We start from the raw sequence: 21,660 nt of genomic DNA on the forward strand, positions 1-21,660 counted from the left end.
TTTCATTTCTCATATTTTCTCTGGAAAAACACCATCGTCCCTCATCTCTGAAGTATTTATTAACGAAACACTCGGGTGTATAAACATCTCTGAATAATCTTGTTCTGTACAGGAGTGAGTTATTGTACTGTAATACTTTCCATTTCAAGAGAGACCGACTAACTAGGCATTGACAGAGAGATATGCTACAGGGGCGCCTGGCGGTTAGTCTATCTAGTTATTCTACGTCTCGGTGTTGACATCTGCCACATTGCATCCCACGATGACTTTCGTTTTAGTCAGGCAACAAACATTGCCAGGCAGTGGGGACTCGTTAAAGACATTTAACAGCCTTGAGGAGAATCTTAACGCTTCAGAAGAGTTGGCTGGGCCCACAGACATGAGAGTGACCTTTTTCCAGGTCGTTGCCTCAGGGGTGATGTGATCACTCAGGAATGGCCTGATGGTAGTGGAAGACTCTGGGGGAGATGCACTGTACAGTGCATTCGGAAAGTATTCAGACCCCTTGAATTTTTCCACATTTTGTAACGTTACAGCCTTATTCTAAAATTGATTAAGTTTATTTGTTCCCTCATCAATCTACACACAATACCACATACTGACAAAGTAAAAACAGGTTTGTAGAAATGTTAGCAAATTTATTACAAAATAAAAAACGTAAATATAATATTCACATAAAAATTCAGACCCTTTACTCAGTACTTTGTTGAAGCACCTTTGACAGCGATTACAGCCTCGAGTCTTCTTGGATAGGACGCTACAAGCTTGGCACAACTGTATTTGGGGAGTTTCTCCCATTCTTCTCTGCAGATCCTCTCAAACTTTGTAATGTTGGATGGGGAGCGTCGCTGCACAGCTATTTTCAGGTCTCTCCAGTGATGTTCGATCGGGTTCAATTCCGGGCTCTGGCTGGGCCACTCAGGGACATTCAGAGCCTTGTCCCGAAGCCACGCCTGCATTGTCTTGGCTGTGTGCTTAGTGACGTTGTCCTGTTGGAAGGTGAACCTTCACCCCAGTCTGAGGTCCTGGGCGCTCTGGAGCAGGTTTTCATCAAGGATCTCTCTGTACTTTGCTCTGTTCATCGTTCCCTCGATCCTGACTAGTCTCCACGTCCCTGCCACTGATTTTATACACCTGTCAGCAACGGGTGTAGCAGAAAAAGGTCCCATGATGCTGCCACCACCATGCTTCACCGTAGGGATGGTGCCTGGTTTCCTCCAGACGTGACGCTTGGCATTCAGGCCAAAGAGTTCAATCTTGGATTCTGAGCTCAATTTTCAAGTCTCAAAAGGGTCTTACGTATTTGTAATACATTTGCAAACAAAATGACAACTGTTTTCGCCTTGTCATTATGGGGTATTGTGTGTAGACTAATGAGGAACATTTTTTATTTGATCAAATTCTGTAAGGCTGTAATGTAACAAACTGTATATATAAAAGTATGTGGACACCCCTTCAAATTAGTGTATTCGGCAAATTCAGCTACACCGTTGCTGACAGATGAATAAAATCGAGCACACAGCCATGCAATCACCGTCATAGGTTTCAAGCCTAAGATCACCATGCGCAATGCCAAGCGTCGGCTGGAGTGGCGTAAAGCTCGCCGCTGCCAGTGGACTCTGGAGCAGTGGACACGTGATGATTCACGCTTCACCATCTGGCAGTCCGATGGACAAATCTGGGTTTGATGGATGCCAGGAGAACACTACCTGCCCAAATGCATCGTACCAACTCTAAAGTTTGGTGGAGGAGGAATAATGGTCTGGGGCTGTTTTTCATGGTTCGGGCTACTGTAGGCCCCTTAGTTCCAGTGGAGGGTAATCTTAACGCTACAGCATACAATGACATTCTAGACAATTCTGTGCTTTCAACTTTGTGGCAACTGTTTGGGAAGGCACTATCCTGTTTCAGCATGACAATGCCCCTGTGCACAAAGGGAGGTCCATAAAGAAATGGTTTGTTGAGATTGATGTGGAAGAACTTGACTGACCTGCACAGAGCCCTGACCTCAACCCCATCAAATACCTGCACAGAGTCCCCGCATCAATGTTCACTCAATCCCTGCTATTGTATAACAAATCCATCACTCTTTGTGGACAGTGAGACACCGAGAGGGAGAGAGAGAGAGAGAAAGAGTGTGTGTGTGCTTATTAAAACCAATGAGTGAGACAAACCCAAACGGTCAGAGGTTGGGTGCACCCCAGGGACTCATAATTTATTAGAAGATTCAACCATCAATCAATTTGACAAGCGCTCTCTCTGCCACTGAGGCGAGACAGGGGCGGGTCATAGGCCTTCCTTTATGACCATTGATGTGGCTACTTCCTCCAGGCGAGAGAGCGACTGCAGCACAGTGTGTTTAGCACGACACATACTCACACTGCACCAGGCTAACAGTGAGGTGTACACACACATCTATCACAGGTTCAATCACGTCACAAAAACCGCAATATAACTTAGGTAATACAGCTAATTGATGACGATAATAAGCTTACAGGTAGTTAGATGACGTGCCTCAGAGATAAGTGTCTATGTCTCTTCATGGTTGAGGCCGTGAGGGAGGGCCAGAGGGTGATAGAATAGACACCCACAGTGGAGGTGACATAATACCCATAAAACCTAGCGGTCAAACAGGGAAATGGTTCCAATCGTTTTTTTACAGCATTCATTTTCCCCATAGGGGATTTTAGAAACACTTAAAACAAGGGCTGCGTTTCTGCTTCGCCTGTTGTGACAACCATGTAAATCTCTCTCGGACAAGGTGACTTTTAGCAATATATTCGGCTCTGCCTCAGGTTTGAACATGCTAATTAAAGTCAACGTGGACATCATGCAAAACCACAAATCCCTGCGAGCACCTGCACGTCACCTCTTGTGTCAACTTAAAACTTGTACAAGACAGTTCACAGAATTGTCCGTTTAAAGAAATGTAGCCAATTTATTCATTACTACATTTAGCCAACATTAGATAGTTAATCCAGAGATTCGGCAGTCTCGTTCAGACCATCATGGCATTTGTAGCTATTTATGATAGCCACATTAGCAGCTAATTAGCATTTCATCTTGTGGGGTTAAATACAGGCGAATATATTGATAAAAGTCAGCCTGTCCTAGAGAGATTTACACGTTTATCAAAACGTCATGCCAGGGTGAGCCTTCACTGAAACACAGCCCTTATTTTAAATGTTTCTAAAATCCCCTATGGGGAAATGGTGTAAAAAACAATTGGAACCATTTCCCTGTTTGACCACTAGGTCTTATGGGCATTGTGACTCATACTGTGGTACTCTATAGACTGGGAAGGAATTCCCTGTTCGATATGAGGAGCTTCCTGGAATGAGTGGGATATGACCTTTGTGGTAGACTTAATTGAAGTGGGAAGGGGCACACTCACCGACTTGGAGGACTCAAGGGATCCAGAGGAGAGGGTGTCTCGGCTGCTGCGGCTCTTAGAGCTGAGGTGTGGCGAGGAGGAGGGCGAGTCGTCGATGTAGGGCAGGATGTCATGGTGGCGCCTCTGCTCCTCCGCACGGTCTGCATCATAACCATAAGTGGGAGGGGTCCCCGTGAATGGACCGTCTGTAAGTGGAGGGAACAAACGTCAGTCAAATAATTTCTAGTCGTGATCATGTTGTTGAGTCACAGTATATAAGTTTCTTTATCCTAGTATGTCTAGGACAGTTCCGTTTGTAGGCCAAAGTCCTTCAAGGCCAGGAGGCTGAGTACAGTGCAGAGTTCTGGGAAGTGTGTGTGTGTGTAATGCTGAGTGGAAGGCATCTGAGTCAGAATGTCAGAGACCTTTTGGTCAACCCCCCACACACATACATACCCCCCACGACAGCTGACCATGGTTCATGTGTGCTGATTGGCCTCTGAAACCTCTCTCTGTCTCTCTCGCTCTCTGTCTGTCTCACTCTCTGTCTCTCTCGCTCTCTGTCTGTCTCACTCTCTGTGACTCTCTCTCTGTGTCTCTCTCTCTCTGTGTCTCTCTCTCTCTGTGTCTCTCTCTGTGTCCCTCTCTGTGTCTCTCTCGCTCTCTGTCTCTCTCTGTGTCTCTCTCTGTGTCTCTCTCTGTGTGTCTCTCTGTGTGTCTCTCTGTGTCTCTCTCTGTGTCTCTCTCTGTGTCTCTCACTCTCTTTCTCTCTCCTTCCATGCAGCCAGTCTCCTCTCTCTCCTTCCATGAGTACAGCAGAGTAATCTAACCTCTATCTAAGTGTGAGATATCCCACTCTCCCCTGCCTGCCTGGGTGTCCACTGCCCACTGTGCCCAGAGCCTACTGCCCATAGTGACTTTCTGTCTGCCTACTGGCTAGTGCCCACTGCTGCAAGCCGCCCTGCAGCGGCATGCTGCCAGGCCATGCCAGGGGAACACAGAGGGACTGTCTGTCTGAGGATGGGCACACCGCCTGCCCGGTGTCCGCCCAGTACCCCATGCCAAGGGCCATTAAGAGAGACACTAGTAAAGTACGTGCCAGAGGAACACTCACAGATGACTGTGTGAGTAGAGTAGTAGTCTGTGATGGCTGTAATCACAACCAAGAATGGCCTACCTGACCACACAAGACTACGACCACCTCTGAATACAACAAGGTATCTGCTGCACGAGAGAAGATCTTATGGCAGAGGGGCGTATCAGGACAAAACACCACGGTAAGTAGAGTAACAGAGTTGTTTACCGTGCCTTAGTGTTGAAGTACAACCACCCACAACTCAAAGACATCCAAACACACATTAACTAAGTCAACCTGTCAATCCCCTAAGCATGTATTCTGTACAGGCCTGTATTAGTGGTCTGTTTGTGTGTGTTATGATTGAAGACTAATTGTATGCGCCTGGCCTCAGAGCAGTAGGGAGGGATTAGATATCATAAGGCAGTCATGGGTCAGGGGTAAGATCACTGTGCTTTAGCTCCTAGCCCCTGGGAACATACCGTAACTCAGACCCATCCATAGACAGTCCCCTCCAGGCCCAGACAGAGTCTACAGTATAAGAGCCCCTCGAGCCCAGTGAGTCTCTACCCCCCCCTCTTTACACAGGTCCTCCATTTGTCCGCTGGCAGGCTCCACAGCTGCAGTCATACTCATTCTGGTCACACCCCAGCTCCCGCTTCCTGCCTAACCCGAGCAGTCCCCACATGGGAGGAATCCAGCACGCACACACACACACACAAACCCTCGCCCCCATCTCTCCAACTCTCAAAAAGTCCACTCATTGATTTCCTCTTGGAACCATTGGCAGCCCAGCCATCGCCAACAGGGAAAAACACAGTGAAATCACATTGGCATGGAAACGTTTTTTTTTTGGGGGGGGGGGGGGGGGGGGGGGGGGGGTGTAAGAGGCCTTTTTCCCCAAGCAGGTGGAAAAGTACAATCACACAGGGGAAAGCAGGTGTTCAGATGCCATGGCAACGCATGGGTCTTTTCCAAAACACCAGAGGGCGAGGTCTACAGAAGTATCATGTGACTTGACTTCCAGAAACACTGGTCTACTGATGCCAGCTCTAGGTAACTGTATAAAGGACACTTACTTCGGTGCTGTTATGAACGGTGTACTTTTCTGTGCCTGGGTGTGAGTGTGTGTGTGCGCGTAGGTTAGTGTGTGTATGTGTGTCTGCCGCCAGTCCGCTAGCAGTGTGAAGGAGACCTCTGCCCCTGGACCGTGACATGGCGGAGTCTCCCAGCCCTCCTCTGCTCTGTAGCCCTGTCGTTTCCTACACTGTTCCCCCTCTTTTCCTCCTCTCCTTCTACCTCTCCTCTCCTCCTCCAGCTGAAGGCGAGGCAGACTGCTGCCCTGACATCTGGGAAGGCCATTGGCTTCTAGTTGAAAACAAAGTGAAGAGGCCTCTCCACAGACAGACTGTTCTATTTCTGGTGTACACACATTATTCTCATGCATATACACACACATACGTCCCAACCGTGTAGGTGAATACACACACATACCACCCTGCATACCACTGCTGGCTTGCTGCTGCTGACTTGCTTCTGAAGCTAAGCAGGGTTGGTCCTGGTCAGTCCTTGGATGGGAGACTAGATGCTGCTGGAAGTGGTGTTGGAGGGCCAGTAGGAGGCACTCTTTCCACTGGTCTAAAAAATATCCCAGTCGTGGCGAAAAGTTTTGAGAATGACACAAATATACATTTTCACAAAGTCTGCTGCCTCAGTTTGTATGATGGCAATTTGCATATACTCCAGAATGTTATGAAGAGTGATCAGATGAATTGCAATTAATTGCAAAGTCCCTCTTTGCCATGCAAATGAACTGAATCCCCCCAAAAACATTTCTGCTGCATTTCAGCCCTGCCACATAAGGACCAGCTGACATCATGTCAGTGATTCTCTCGTTAACACAGGTGTGAGTGTTGACGAGGACAAGGCTAGAGATCACTCTGTCATGCTGATTGAGTTCGAATAACAGACTGGAAGCTTCAAAAAGGAGGGTGGTGCTTGGAATCATTGTTCTTCCTCTATCAACCATGGTTACCTGCAAGGAAACAGGTGCCGTCATCATTGCTTTGCACAAAAAGGGCTTTACAGGCAAGGATATTGCTGCCAGTAAGATTGCACCTAAATAAATAATTTATCGGATCATCAAGAACTTCAAGGAGAGCGGTTCAATTGTTGTGAGGCGCCCAAGAAAGTCCAGCAAGCACCAGGACCGTCTACTAAAGTTTATTCAGCTGTGGGATTGGGGCACCACCAGTATAGAGCTTGCTCAGGAATGGCAGCAGGCAGGTGTGAGTGCATCTACACGCACAGTGAGGCGAAGACTTTTGGTGGATGGCCTGGTGTCAAGAAGGGCAGCAAAGAAGCCACTTCTCTCCAGGAAAAACATCAGGGACAGACTGACATTCTGCAAAAGGTACAGGGATTGGACTGCTGAGGACTGGGGTAAAGTCATTTTCTCTGATGAATCCCCTTTCTGATTGTTTGGGGCATCTGGAAAAAAAGCTTGTCTGGAGAAGACAAGGTGAGCGCTACCACCAGTCCTGTGTCATGCCAACAGTAAAGCATCCTGAGACCATTCATGTGTGGGGTTGTTTCTCAGTCAAGGGAGTGGGCTCACTCACAATTTTGCCCAAGAACCCAGCCATGAATAAAGAATGGTACCAACACATCAACCGAGAGCAACTTCTCCCAACCATCCAGGAACAGTTTGGTGACGAACAATGCCTTTTCCAGCATGATGGAGCACCTTGCCATAAGGCAAAAGTGATAACTAAGTGGCTCCAGGAACAAAACATTGATATTTTGTGTCGATGGCCAGGAAACTCCCCAGACCTTAATCCCATTGAGAACTTGTGGTCAATCCTCAAGAGGCGGGTGGACAAACAAACAACCCACAAATTCTGACAAACTCCAAGCATCGATTATGCAAGAATGGGCTGCCATCAGTCAGGATGTGGCCCAGAAGTTAATTGACAACATGCCAGGGCAGATTGCAGAGGTCTTGAAAAAGAAGGGTCAACACATCAAATATTGACTCTTTGCATCAACTTCATGTAATTGTCAATAAAAGCCTTTGACACTTATGAAATGCCTGTAATTATACTTCAGTATTCCATAGTAACATCTGACAAAAATATCTCAAGACACTGAAGCAGCAAACGTTGTGAAAATTAATATTTGTGTCATTCTCAAAACTTTTGGCCACGACTGTATGTGTGATTTAAAAGAGATACTAGTGCCTGGATACTGAAGGAAAGCTTGACCTAAACACACAGATGAAACGTTCAGTGACTAAACTCAGTCACCCTGTGGTGTAGAGAGAGAGAGAGAGAGAGAGAGAGAACGAAGGCGGGAAAGAGAAAGACTGGGAAAATGTATGGAGTAGGGCAGAGACAGAGACAGACACAGAGAGAGAGAGAGAGAGAGAGAGAGAGAGAGAAAGAGAGAGAGAGAGACAGAGAGGAGTGGTCTGAGGCAGACCCAGACATGCATCAGGCAGAAAGCACTTTTCCTAAGGGAGGGAGGGAGAGAGGGGAAGGGAGGGGGAGAGAGGGAGAGAGAGAGGGAGGGGGGAGAGAGGGAGAGAGAGAGGGAGGGGGGAGAGGGAGAGAGAGAGGGAGGGGGAGAGGGAGGGAGAGAGGGTCGTAAATCTGCTCCTGCCCACAACGCATTTATGGAGCGAGAGAAGATGAGAAGAGGAGGAGAAGACATGAAGAGAAGAGGAGGAGAAGACGTGGAGAGAAGAGGAGGAGAAGACATGGAGAAAAGAGGAGGAGGAGAAGAGGAGGAGAAGACGTGGAGAGAAGAGGAGGAGAAGACGTGGAGAGAAGAGGAGGAGAAGACGTGGAGAGAAGAGGAGGAGAAGACGTGGAGAAAAGGCATGGAGAGAAGAGGAGGAGAAGACGTGGAGAGAAGAGGAGGAGAAGACGTGGAGAGAAGAGGAGGAGAAGACGTGGAGAGAAGAGGAGGAGAAGACGTGGAGAGAAGAGGAGGAGAAGACGTGGAGAGAAGAGGAGGAGAAGACGTGGAGAGAAGAGAAGGAGAAGACGTGGAGAGAAGAGAAGGAGAAGACGTGGAGAGAAGAGGAGGAGAAGACGTGGAGAGAAGAGAAGGAGAAGACGTGGAGAGAAGAGGAGGAGAAGACGTGGAGAGAAGAGAAGGAGAAGACGTGGAGAGAAGAGGAGGCGAAGACGTGGAGAGAAGAGGAGGAGAAGACGTGGAGAGAAGAGGAGGAGAAGACGTGGAGAGGAGAATAGAAGACATGGAGCACAGCACATCTCACCTCACCCAGCATAGTACACCACACCTCACCCAGCATAGGACACCCCCCCTCACCCAGCACAGTACACCCCACCTCACCCAGTACACCCCACCCCACCTCACCCAGCACAATACACCCCACCTCACCCAGGCCGGGCCTAATGTAATGCTACAGTGCTCAAGGCCCTTCTCTTAATCCATCTATTTGGCTATTTCCATCCATAGTGTCTTAGTGTCTATGACTGTTTCCTATACAGAGCAAGTTCCTCCGTCCACCAGGTTTCCTCTACAGAGGGGCCCAGAGGATTAGGGGGGACTCAGCTTTACTGAGTCTGTGAGGGAGCAGGTCTGGATCGGGGAGATAAATTGGACACACCCCTGCCCACCCCGCATCTCCTCCAATGTGGCAGGCTTTATTAATGCTCCCGAAATAAGAGTGTCAACAAATGTGTGGGTTTGGGGGGCAGACCTCTAGAGAGGGGGCGGACCTCTAGGGAGGGGGCGGACCTCTAGAGAGGGGGCGGACCTCTAGAGAGGGGGCGGACCTCTAGAGAGGGGGCAGACCTCTAGGGAGGGGGCGGACCTCTAGGGAGGGGGCGGACCTCTAGGGAGGGGGCAGGAGACTGAAGGAGAGAAGGGGCGGAAAATCAGCCAAAATGGAAATCTCAGCTAAAGCATAGCTGTGGGCACAGAGCGGGACCAAATGAAGTTGATCACAGCGTTGCCGTGGTAATCCCGTTTTGCCACGCTTGACAGCAGCTAATTTGATAAGCGCTGTCACCGTCTTGTCATTAAGGAAGGATGGGGCCGTAAAATGCTTGGGTGACTGTACCAGCGCCTCAATACCCGTCAGGAATGAAACACCCTGGGTGGGGCACTTCTTTATTGACCAAACCCAGGAGGGAGTCTCAAATGCCACCCCATTCCCTTTATAGCGCACCACTAGGCCCAAAGGGCTCTGGTCAAAAGTAGTGCACTATAAGGGGAATAGGGTGCCATTTGGGACCCAGACAAGGAGACAGACAGGCAGGAGACTGAGAAGGAGAGGCAACACCTCACAGATAAAGTACCTCCCTGATCTAGGCAGTGGTGAAAAAAGTACCCAATTGTCATACTTGAGTAAAAGTAAAGATACCTTAATAGAAAATGCCTCAGGTAAAAGTGATCGCACAATTTTCTTGTTTTTTTTAATGTATGGATAGGCAGGGGCACACTCCAACACTCAGACATAATTTACAATTTACCATTTATAAAGCATTTGTGTTTAGTGAGTCCGCCAGATGATGACCAGGGATGTTCTCTTGAGAAGTGCGTGAAATTGGATCAATTTCCTGTCCTGCTAAGCATTCAAAATGTAACGAGTACTTTTGGGTGGCAGGGAAAATGTATGTAGTAAAAAGTATATTATTTTCTTTAGGAATGTAGTAAAGTAAAAGTTGTCAAAAATATAAATAGTAAAGTACAGATACCCAAGAAACTTTAAAAAAACATTTTACACAAGTACTTTACACAACTGGAAGTAGGTCTAGCTCATCAACAGTAGGACCTCAGAACCATACTAATTTACAAATCACACCAAACAATGTGCCTAATGTCCAGCCGTCTGTTGAAGTATGAATGATAATAAGCCAATCGGAGGGAATCTCTTTGAGCGGTGCATAGCGTGATCATCTCGGTGGAAACACACCAACGGCAGCGCCGGTTAAATTGCCTGGGAGCGGAGCCAAGGCGGACAGTGTCTACCCCACAACACCCAGCGCCCCGCTGGGGAGAAAATCATCCCTTTTGTTTCAGTGAGGAGGAGATGAGTCTGAAAACACAGACGCAGGGGGGGAGTCAGCCCTACAATCACACCAGCCACACACACACACACACACACACACACACACACACACACACACACACACACACACACACACACACACACACACACACACACACACACACACACACACACACACACACACACACACACACACACACACAGAGAGAGAGAGAGAGACCGAGAGAAATGAGGACATGGTGTGTAGTACAGTGTGTTTGTCCCAGAGTGTAGCAGGTATTTCCACATCAGTAGCCGAGAGCGTTCCATTTCAACGTGTGTATAGCTATCAGCTGTTACTCTGAAAGAGACAGACACATAAGAAACAATGAGAGGTATGCCACACTATCCTACCCTGGCCGACAGAATCCTTCACATCAACGACCACGCTATACTACCCTGGCCGACAGAATCCTTCACATCAACTACCACGCTATCCTACCCTGGCCGACAGAATCCTTCACATCAACTACCACGCTATCCTACCCTGGTCGACAGAATCCTTCACACCAACTACCACACTATCCTACCCGACAGAATCCTTCACATCAACTACCACGCTATCCTACCCTGGTCGACAGAATCCTTCACATCAATTACCACGCTATCTTACCCGACAGAATCCTTCTCATCAACTACCACGCTATTCTACCCGACAGAATCCTTCACACCAAATACCACGCTATCCTACCCTGGCCGACAGAATCTTTCACATCAACTACCACGCTATCTTACCCTGGCCGACAGAATCTTTCACATCAACTACCACGCTATCCTATCCTACCCGACAGAATCCTTCGCATCAACTACCACGCTATCCTACCCTGGCCGACAGAATCTTTCACATCAACTACCACGCTATCCTATCCTACCCGACAGAATCCTTCGCATCAACTACCACGCTATCCTACCCTGGCCGACAGAATCTTTCACATCAACTACCACGCTATCCTATTCTACCCGACAGAATCCTTCACATCAACTACCACGCTATCCTATCCTACCCTGGCCGACAGAATCTTTCACATCAACTACCACGCTATCCTATCCGACAGAATCCTTCACATCAACTACCACGCTATCCTATCCTACCCTGGCCGACAGAATCTTTCACATCAACTACCACGCTATCCTATCCGACAGAATCCTTCACATCAACTACCACGCTATCCTATCCGACAGAATCTTTCACATCAACTACCACGCTATCCTATCCGACAGAATCCTTCACATCAACTACCACGCTATCCTACCCGACAGAATCTTTCACATCAACTACCACGCTATCCTATCCGACAGAATCTTTCACATCAACTACCACGCTATCCTATCCGACAGAATCTTTCACATCAACTACCACGCTATCCTATCCGACAGAATCCTTCACATCAACTACCACGCTATCCTACCCTGGCCGACAGAATCTTTCACATCAACTACCACGCTATCCTATCCGACAGAATCCTTCACATCAACTACCACGCTATCCTACCCTGGCCGACAGAATCTTTCAAGTGCAAAGACATCTTCAAATGACTAGGAATAAGCTGCCATGATGTCTCTTCTGTTACTACTGTATCTGTCTGTAGAAACACTGACGTTCCCATGGTCCCACTCCCAGCAGCAGTGACAGACTCAAGTTGTGTGTGTGTGTGTGTGTGTGTGTGTGTGTGTGTGTGTGTGTGTGTGTGTGTTAGCTGTCACAGGGACCGATGGGAATGTTTTCAATGATTGAGCCTTTCAAAAATAGTTGGTGGTGATTTAATCACAGAAAACGAGGTTAGTGCCGAGGAAATTCCCCCATCCATTCTGCATCTAAAGACAGACACATGGGAGGAACACAGAACAGGGTTTCTCTCACACCCTCAACATCCACTGGGCTCTCATCATGTTCAGTCATCTATGGTCAGTGGTACCTCTACTACTGTAAGACTGAGGATCTGAACCAAGAGTTAACTGTCATTTATAGCTTCCTGGTTTGGGCAGACGGACAGATACAGTGCCTTCGGAAAGTAGTCAGACCCCTTGACTTTTTCCACATACATCCTTTATCTAAAATTGATTAAATAAATAAAAATTTAACTCAGCAATCTAAACGTAATACCCCATTATGACCATGCAAAAACAAGTTTCTCTAAATTTAAAACAAATGTATTACAACTTAAAAACAGAAATACCATATTTACATAAGTATTCAGACCCTTTGCTATGAGACTCGAAAATGAGCTCAGCTGCATCCTGTTTCCATTGATCATCCTTGAGAGGTTTCTACAACTTGTTTGGAGTCCACCTGTGGTAAATTCAATTGATTGGACATGATTTGGAAAGGCACACACCTGCATATATAAGGTCCCACAGTTGACAGTTCATGTCTGAGCAAAAACCAAGCCATGAGATCGAAGGAATTGTTCGTAGAGCTCAGAGACAGGATTGTGTCGAGACACAGATCTTGAGAAGGGTACCAAAACATTTCTGCAGCATTGAAGGTCCCCAAGAACACAGTTGCCTCCATCATTCTTAAATGGAAGGAGTTTGGAAACACCAAGACTCTTCCTAGAGCTGGCCGCCCGGCCAAACTGAGCAATCGGGGGAGAAGGGCCTTGGTCAGGGAGATGACCAAGAACCCGATGGACTAAGAACCAGAGCTCCAGAGTTCCTCTGTGGAGATGGGAGAACCTTCCAGAAAGACAACCATCTCTGCAGCACTCCACCAATCAGACCTTTATGGTAGAGTGGCCAGACGGAAGCCACTCCTCAGTAAAAAGGCACATGGCAGCCCGCTTGGAGTTTGCCAAAAAGCACCTAAAGGACTCTCAGACCATGAGAAACAAGATTCTCTGGTCTGATTAAATGAAGATTGAACTGTTTAGCCTGAATGCCAAGTGTCACGTTTAGAGGAAACCAGGCACCGCTCATCACATGACCAAAACCATCCCTAGGGTGAAGCATGGTGGCGGCAGCATCATGCTGTGGGGATGTTTTTCAGAGGCAGGGACGTGGAGACTAGTCGGGATGAAGGCAAAGATGAACGGAGCAAAGTACAGAGATCCTTGATGAAAATCTGCTCCAGAACGCTCAGGACCTCAGACTGGGGCCAAGGTTCACCTTCCAACAAGACAATGACCCTAAGCACACAGCCAAGACAACGCAGGAGTGGCTTCGACACAAGTCTCTGAATGTCCTTGAGTGGCCCAGGCAGAGCCCGGACTTCAACCCAATCGAACGTCTCTGGATAGCCCTGAAAATAGCTGTGCAGCGACGCTCCCCATCCAACCTAACAGAGCTTGAGAGGATCTGCAGAGAAAAATGGGAGAAACTCCCCAAATACAGGTGTGCCAAGCTTGTGTAGCGTCATACCCAAGAAGACCTGAGGCTGTAATCGCTGCCAAAGGTGCTTCAACAAAGTACTGAGTAAAGGGCCTGAATCCTTACGTAAATGTGATATTTTTGTATATAATTTTTCATAAATTAGCAACATTTTCTAAAAAACAGTTCTTGCTTTCTCATTATGGGGTATTGTGTGTAGATTGATGAGGGGAAAAAAAACATTTTAATCCATTTTTGAATAAGGCTGTAACGTAACAAAATGTGGAAAAAGTCAAGAGCTCTGAATACTTTCTGAATGTACTGTAGGCAGGCGGGCAGAGAGACAGACAGCTCCAGAGGTAGCATGGCCTACATGACATCTGGCCATGATTCCGTGTGTCATGTCAGTGCTGTGCTGCCTTCGGGTATTACATCTCGCCTCAGGACACGTCAGAGGGTGGCCTCTCGCTCTCTCTCTACATCAGCCCTGTGTGTCTTAATCAACTCACGCTATCATCATCTCCAGCCCGGTCTTTGATACCCTAAACGCTCGCCGCGTACTCTTTCTGAACCGCTAAAAGTCATTAAGACAGAGCCCGCGTTCCAAAGGGCACCCGCTTCCCCTTTATAGTGCACTATACTTTAGACCAGGGTCCATAAGGCTCTAGTCAAAAGTAGTGCACTATGTAGGGAATAGGGTGCCCTTTGGAACGCTCAGAGAGGCTCATTACCCAGCAGCGCTTTATTACCCACACAGGCGTTCAAATGCCTGCAGAATCACACGGAGACAGAGACTAATAATAAGGCATTTGAAATGACCGGCTACATTTTGGGAACATGAACTCTGCGCAATAGATACCAGTTCTACCGGCGAGACATAGAATGTGAAGCAAGGGAATGTGAATAATGGTGAAGAGCGGTTTTAATATGAGGAAGGATATGTGCTTTAAATGGCTTGCTGCTCTCTCTCTTCCACTGATGAAGATAATGACAGTAATAATGCATTCCTTATCGACAGCACCTATTTGCTCTTTCCCTCGCAACCAGCCCCTTTCAGAGGAACACAATAGGTGCGCCCTTAGAATCAGATGGCACTCTCTCTCCCCTTGTGTCTCTCACTCGCTCTTTTTCCATTCCCATGGGGCTTTGCAGAAGCCGGCCTGTGATCTCGCCACGGCCGGAAATCTTTGGGCGCACTTAAGCCCTCCACCCCTCCTTCTAATGTATCATAAGCACCGTGGCAACAGCAGTGTGTGTGTGTGTGTGTGTGTGTGTGTGTGTGTGTGTGTGTGTGTGTGTGTGTGTGTGTGTGTGTATAGAGGGAAGGCTCATTCATTTATCTATGTGCGACATGGCATTTTAATCTGCCTGGGAATCTGCAGAACGCTTCATACCCTCTACGTGTCTGCGCTGGGAGAGCGGGAGAGAAAGGAGGGATGAGAGGGAGAGAGGAAAGACGAGGGGAAGAGAGAGGAGGGAAGAGAGGAAGGAAGAAAGAGAGGGAGGAAGAGAGGGAGAGAATGAGGAAGAGAGGGAGAGAGAGGAGGAAGAGGGAGAGAGAGGAGGAAGAGAGGGAGAGAAGGAGGAAGAGAGGGAGAGAGAGGAGGAAGAGAGGGAGAGAAGGAGGAAGAGAGGGAGAGAGAGGAGGAAGAGAGGGAGAGAGAGGAGGAAGAGAGGGAGAGAAGGAGGAAGAGAGGGAGTTTCATAGGGGACTTTAAACTGCCTATCTAATGGCTACTGTAGCTGTGTTTGGAAAAGTACCACTATATTTGAACATGAAAGGGAACATGATGAGGACCAATCAAAACATATCTTCACACCAATCCCAGCTGGTAACTGCGGCAGGACACGTCCAGTGTAGAAGGCTGGAACCAGTCCCTCAGGCCAGGGGTATATGTATTCATGGAGAGGTCAGAGGGGTCACCAGGCTCAGTGTCACCATGTATTCATGTCATGGGGGAAGCTAGCTGCCATGATGAGACGCCCCAAGGAGTGGGGGCTAAAATCCAATAACGTATTACCCTGCCTATCAATTAGGCCAATTAGGTAATGTGGTGCAGCTGGTGCCATGAATATAGTAGTCCAGAGCCAAGGCAGTTGGACAGAGTTCAGTAGTGAGTGTGTCTCTGTGTGTGTGTTGCTGTGTGGCTTATCTGCTGACTGAGGTAAGTGATAGGCCTCAAACTGACATGATACACTTGATCCAGACCAGGGCAGGGTCCTAGAGAGATGAAGTGGAGGAGGTAAGGGAGGAGGAGACAGGGTCCTAGAGAGATGAAGTGGAGGAGGTAAGGGAGGAGGAGACAGGGTCCTAGAGAGATGAAGTGGAGGAGGTAAGGGAGGAGGAGACAGGGTCCTAGAGAGATGAAGTGGAGGAGGTAAGGGAGGAGGAGACAGGGTCCTAGAGAGATGAAGTGGAGGTGGTAAGGGAGGAGGAGACAGGGTCCCAGAGAGATGAAGTGGAGGAGGTAAGGGAGGAGGAGAGAAGGTGCTAGAGAGATGAAGTGGAGGAGGTAAGGGAGGAGGAGACAGGGTCCTAGAGAGATGAAGTGGAGGAGGAAAGGGAGGAGGAGAGAGGGTCCTCGAGAGATGAAGTGGAGGAGGTAAGGGAGGAGGAGAGAGGGTCCTAGAGAGATGAAGTGGAGGAGGTAAGGGAGGAGGAGACAGGGTCCTAGAGAGATGAAGTGGAGGAGGTAAGGGAGGAGGAGACAGGGTCCTTCCTAGAGAGATGAAGTGGAGGAGGTAAGGGAGGAGGAGAGAGGCTATAAGCCGTCATCTCAACATCCCTGCCACCTGAAACTAGCCCTCAGCAGTAGCAGCGGCCTGGTCTGTGGGCGATGGAGCGGCTGGGAGGGCGAGCGGCGCGGTCCCCTCGTCTCCCAGAGCACGCCGCATTACCCCCATTTCAGGGCCTGGGATCCTTTAAAGCCCTCTGCGGCTCTAGGACAGAGCCAGGCCACGCCACGGGCAGTTAACCTAAAGCCCAGCCTCCAGCTCCCCAGCAGGGAGGCAGCACCAGCGGCGCTTGGTCATATCATCCGCAAACAGGAGACGAGGCCGAAGCACAGGGCCAAATCTGCCTTAATCTCCTGGAAAACACACAGGCCGCAGGATCAGCCGCTCAGAGCAATCACTCCCGTTCTCTGTTCTACACAGTTGGCCATACGCTCGCGCCTTTTCAAATGGAGCGTCCAGATGTGATACCTGCTGGCTCCTGGGGTCTGTTGCCTTGGTGAGCGCAGACAACAACAAGTGGGTTTTGTTCCTCCTGTTCGGATTGGTTGTCACGGTAGCTGTGTGTGGGGAAGCCAGAGAGGAGGGAGGCGTCAGATCCAGAGGTCTTGTAGGCCCAATAACACAGGTGTAATGTTTGCAAAGTAAGGTTGGCTAATCTAACACCACTACCCACACCGCCATAGATAGCTGTGTCCCAGTCTTTACAGAGGATGAGGAGCCTGGATGTTTGAACTGTGCCTTTCCGCCTCCCCCCCTCCTATCCTGGCCCCATGCCAGTTTACCAGCCTGCCAGCCTGGAGCAGCCCAGCATCAATTACCTGAATCCAGTGTTCAAACAGCCCTAATGGCGCCAGCCTCCCTGATCAAACGCGTGCTGTCATCAGAGCTCACCAGACGCACACTGCCTGCTTCATCTCATCTACCTTGTCCCAGACACACACACACACGTTGATACAACACAGAGGCACTAACACACACACCCCTGAAAAATGAGGATGGTGAATAATTAGCAGGATGAAAAAAAGCGAGCGTCTACACAGACAGGCAATTCAATTATCTCTTTCCTCTGGCTGGCTCTTGAAGGTTATGAGTTGGACTGCTGACACTCTCCTGGGATGCCGACAAGGTGGCAGTTTGCTTCCCTACCCTGCTTCCCTACCCTGCTTCCCTACCCTGCTTCCCTCTACAGAGAAATCCGCTCCCGACATGGGCCCGCAAATGGCAACCAGCCAAACGCCTGCTGTTTCAAACTTCATTGCCATCGTGAAGTATATGAATGGGGTCAGGGTGGGTGGGTGAGAGCCCTCCCAGGTATGCATTACGGGGGATTCTGCCTGCCGAGGGTCTGGTCTCCCTGGCAACAGAACCCAGAGCACAGGAAACTCCCAGGCTAGGCCGTAGTGGGGGTGGGGTGGGGGGGGGGGTTGTTCATCAGTATCCTCTCCTGTCCTCTGCTGCAAGGTCACCTTCTACTTGCTACTACCCACACACACACACACACACACACACACACACACACACACACACACTCACAATCAAGAAATCGTAAATAAATAGAAAATTGCATTAACATGTGTTCTTCCACGCAAACATATGTGCCATTACATAGTCAGCCGTGTGCTGGGTAAAGAAACGCGTTAATACTGAAATAGGCCATGAATAATAAGGACTTACACACTGAGCAAACACACAAATTATGTTTATGTTATTACATAAATGCCTGGGTACTTTACTGTGCAATGCGTATGTTACGTCATTAACTATCTACAGAGAACTACAAAGGACATTTACAATCATAACAACAGCCAAGAAACACCCTTTACTCCAGAATGTCCAGCCTCGTGAGTCAAATCAACAAGACATTGGAAATGGACTGAAATGTCTGTCTTGTCCTGTCCAACCGCCGTTCTGGTAGGTATATCATACGGGTCATTCCTTCGGCCGTCATTCATTCCAGATCTCCACTGCCCCCGAAGGGAACGACCTACATCCGTCCCACGCCGCCCCTTCAAAAGCACTATTCCCTGAGCTGCTGCCATTATTTTTTATGTCAGTTACCTTCTTCTTTGCTCTAACCCACTGTGAATGTTTCTCATATTGTAGTACATCTGATAAACGTGTACCTTTCCTACAGTGTGTTTATTATTACATGTGTAGGGGTATTGTGTGTTGTTCTGTTCACTGCTGGGATGTCATGCCTCTTGGCCAGGTCATCATTGTAGTTGAGAATTGGTTCTCAACTGATTTATCTGGTTAAATAAAATGTGAAATAAAAATGAAGAAATTAAGAATGGGTCAGTAGCTGTTGCAGTATTATCGCTGCAGATCAGGCAGGGAAGCAGGCAGGGACGCAGGTAGGGACGCAGGCAGGGACGCAGGCAGGGACGCAGGCAGGGACGCAGGCAGGGCTGAACATATCTCCTACTTGAAGAGCCATCATGAAAACCACTGGCTCCTCCAGAGAGAATGAGGGGAAGGAAAGAGAGAGAGAGAGTGAGAGGAAGGAAAGAGAGAGAGAGAGTGAGAGGAAGGAAGGAAAGAGAGAGAGTGAGAGGAAGGAAAGAGAGAGAGGAAAGAAAGAGAAGAGAGAGGAAGGAAAGAGAGAGAGAGTGAGAGGAAGGAAAAAGAGAGAGAGAGAGAGAGGAAGGAAGGAAGGAAGGAAGGAAAGAAAGAGAGAGAGAGAGAGAGAGAGGAAGGAAAGAGAGAGAGAGGAAGGAAAGAGAGAGAGAGGAAGGAAAGAGAAAGAAAGAAAGAAAGAAAGAAAGAAAGAAAGAAAGAAAGAAAGAAAGAAAGAAAGAGAAAGAAAGGGGGCTTTCTTCTGCCTCTCCACCAGGGAACACTAATATATTCAATTTGGGTTAAAGAGCGCATTTAAAGAGGAAACTCTCTAACGGGCTGGCGGAGACAAGGCAGGGATTTCAGGATTCATGTGTTTTTTCTGTTTCTCTGCTCAGCCTGTAATTGAGTGATTCAATATAGGAGCTTTTACTGAGGAAGACCTAGACTCTGACTCCCAAGGCTGCTGGCTGAGCTGCCACTCATTGAAAAACTAACATGGCTGCCTCCAATGAGTCTGATACCACATCTCACAGACATAGAGAGTCGGAGACTCAGTTCACCTTTAGTCTCTCTCTCTCTCCCCTCATTCTCTCATCATTATGTACTGTCGTTGGAAGCTATTCACATCCAGTGTCTCTCTCCCCCAGTTTATCCACTCTAGGCTGATGAGTGATTGTGAGGTGCTAGTTAGACAGTCTGCTGGGTAACAGTACACTGCTCTTATGTAACAAGAGAGTTATGGGCGCTGGAGCAGAGCATGGCACAGGAAGGTACAGAGCCGTGTGTGTGTGTGTGTGTCTCTCTCTGTGTATGTGTGTGTGAGCGCACCCATGCCATCTTTCAGAATGTACGGTCACATCACCAGCCACATCACCAGCCATGGCCACATCACCAGCCACATCACCAGCCACGGCCACATCACCAGCCACGGTCACATCACCAGCCACGGCCACATCACCAGCCACGGCCACATCACCAGCCACGGCCACATCACCAGCCACAGACACATCACCAGCCACGACCACATCACCAGTCACATCACCAGCCACGGCCACATCACCAGCCACGACCACATCACCAGTCACGACCACATCACCAGCCACGGTCACATCACCAGCCACGGTCACATCACCAGCCATGGTCACATCACCAGCCACGGCCACATCACCAGCCACATCACCAGCCACGGCCACATCACCAGCCACGACCACATCAACATCCACATCACCAGCCACATCACCAGCCACGGCAACATCACCAGCCATGGCCACATCACCAGCCACAGACACACCACCAGCCACGGCCACATCACCAGCCACAGACACACCACCAGCCACGGCCACATCACCAGCCACGGCCACATCACCAGCCATGGCCACATCACCAGCCACGGCCACACCCGCCATATCACCAGCCACACCACCAGCAGCCTCCCTCCTTCTCTCCAGCACTCACTCAGACAAAGGGAGATTTCCCTACGGAGTGTGTTTCCTCAAACCACGTGGAAGAGACCTCCTTTGGAGTGTGTGTGTGTGTGTGTGTGTGTGTGTGTGTGTGTGTGTGTGTGTGTGTGTGTGTGGTGGCTGGGGAGGGGACAGGCAGGGAGAGAGCAGGTGGGGAGGGGACAGGCAGGGAGAGAGCAGGTGGGACGGGGGGCAGTGGGTAATGTCTGCAGCAGTGCAGCACCTCAATCAACCACCAATCAGATGTGCATATTGCCACAGTCCCACACACTTACTACACACCGAGGAGACGGGCGAGGGGCATAACCTGGCCCAGAGCAGCTCCACATGGGAATACACATTTCATAACACACACACACGCACAGACACATACACACAGTAACACACACACGCACAGACACACACACAGTAACACACACAGCAACACACAGTAACACACATAGCAACACACAGTAATACACACAGTAACACAGAGTAATACACACAGTAACACACACAGCAGCTCACAGTAAAACACACAGTAATACACAGTAACACACAGTAATACACACAGTAACACACAGTAATACACAGAAACACACACAGCAACACACACAGCAACACACACAGCAACACACACAGCAACACACACAGTAACACACACAGTAACACACACAGCAACACACACAGCAACACACACAGTAACACACACAGCAACACACACAGTAACACACACAGTAACACACACAGTAACAAACACAGTAACAAACACAGCAACACACAGCAACACACACAGCAAAACACACAGCAACACACACAGTAACACACACAGCAACACACACAGCAACACACACAGTAACACACACAACAACACACAGCAACACACACAGTAACACACACAGTAACAAACACAGCAACACACAGTAACACACACAGTAACACACACACAGTAACACACACACAGTAACACACACGCAGTAACACACACTGTAACACACACAGTAACACACACAGTAACACACACAGTAACACACACAGTAACACACACAGTAACACACACAGTAACACACACAGTAACACAGCCAAA

General features: G+C 48.7%; 1 protein-coding gene across 1 annotated transcript in view; it reads right to left on the bottom strand.

Annotated features, from left to right (window-relative positions):
• The window catches only part of LOC139388779 (breakpoint cluster region protein-like), a 116,851-nt gene that overhangs the window by 30,094 nt on the left and 65,097 nt on the right, over positions 1–21,660 (bottom strand). The window contains exon 2 of the mRNA XM_071135693.1: positions 3,395–3,579. Within this exon, the coding sequence (XP_070991794.1) occupies positions 3,395–3,579 (185 nt within the window). The remainder of the gene's footprint in view (positions 1–3,394; positions 3,580–21,660) is intronic.

Source organism: Oncorhynchus clarkii, chromosome 29 (assembly GCF_045791955.1).
Source record: "Oncorhynchus clarkii lewisi isolate Uvic-CL-2024 chromosome 29, UVic_Ocla_1.0, whole genome shotgun sequence".
Taxonomy (NCBI): Eukaryota; Metazoa; Chordata; class Actinopteri; order Salmoniformes; family Salmonidae; genus Oncorhynchus; species Oncorhynchus clarkii.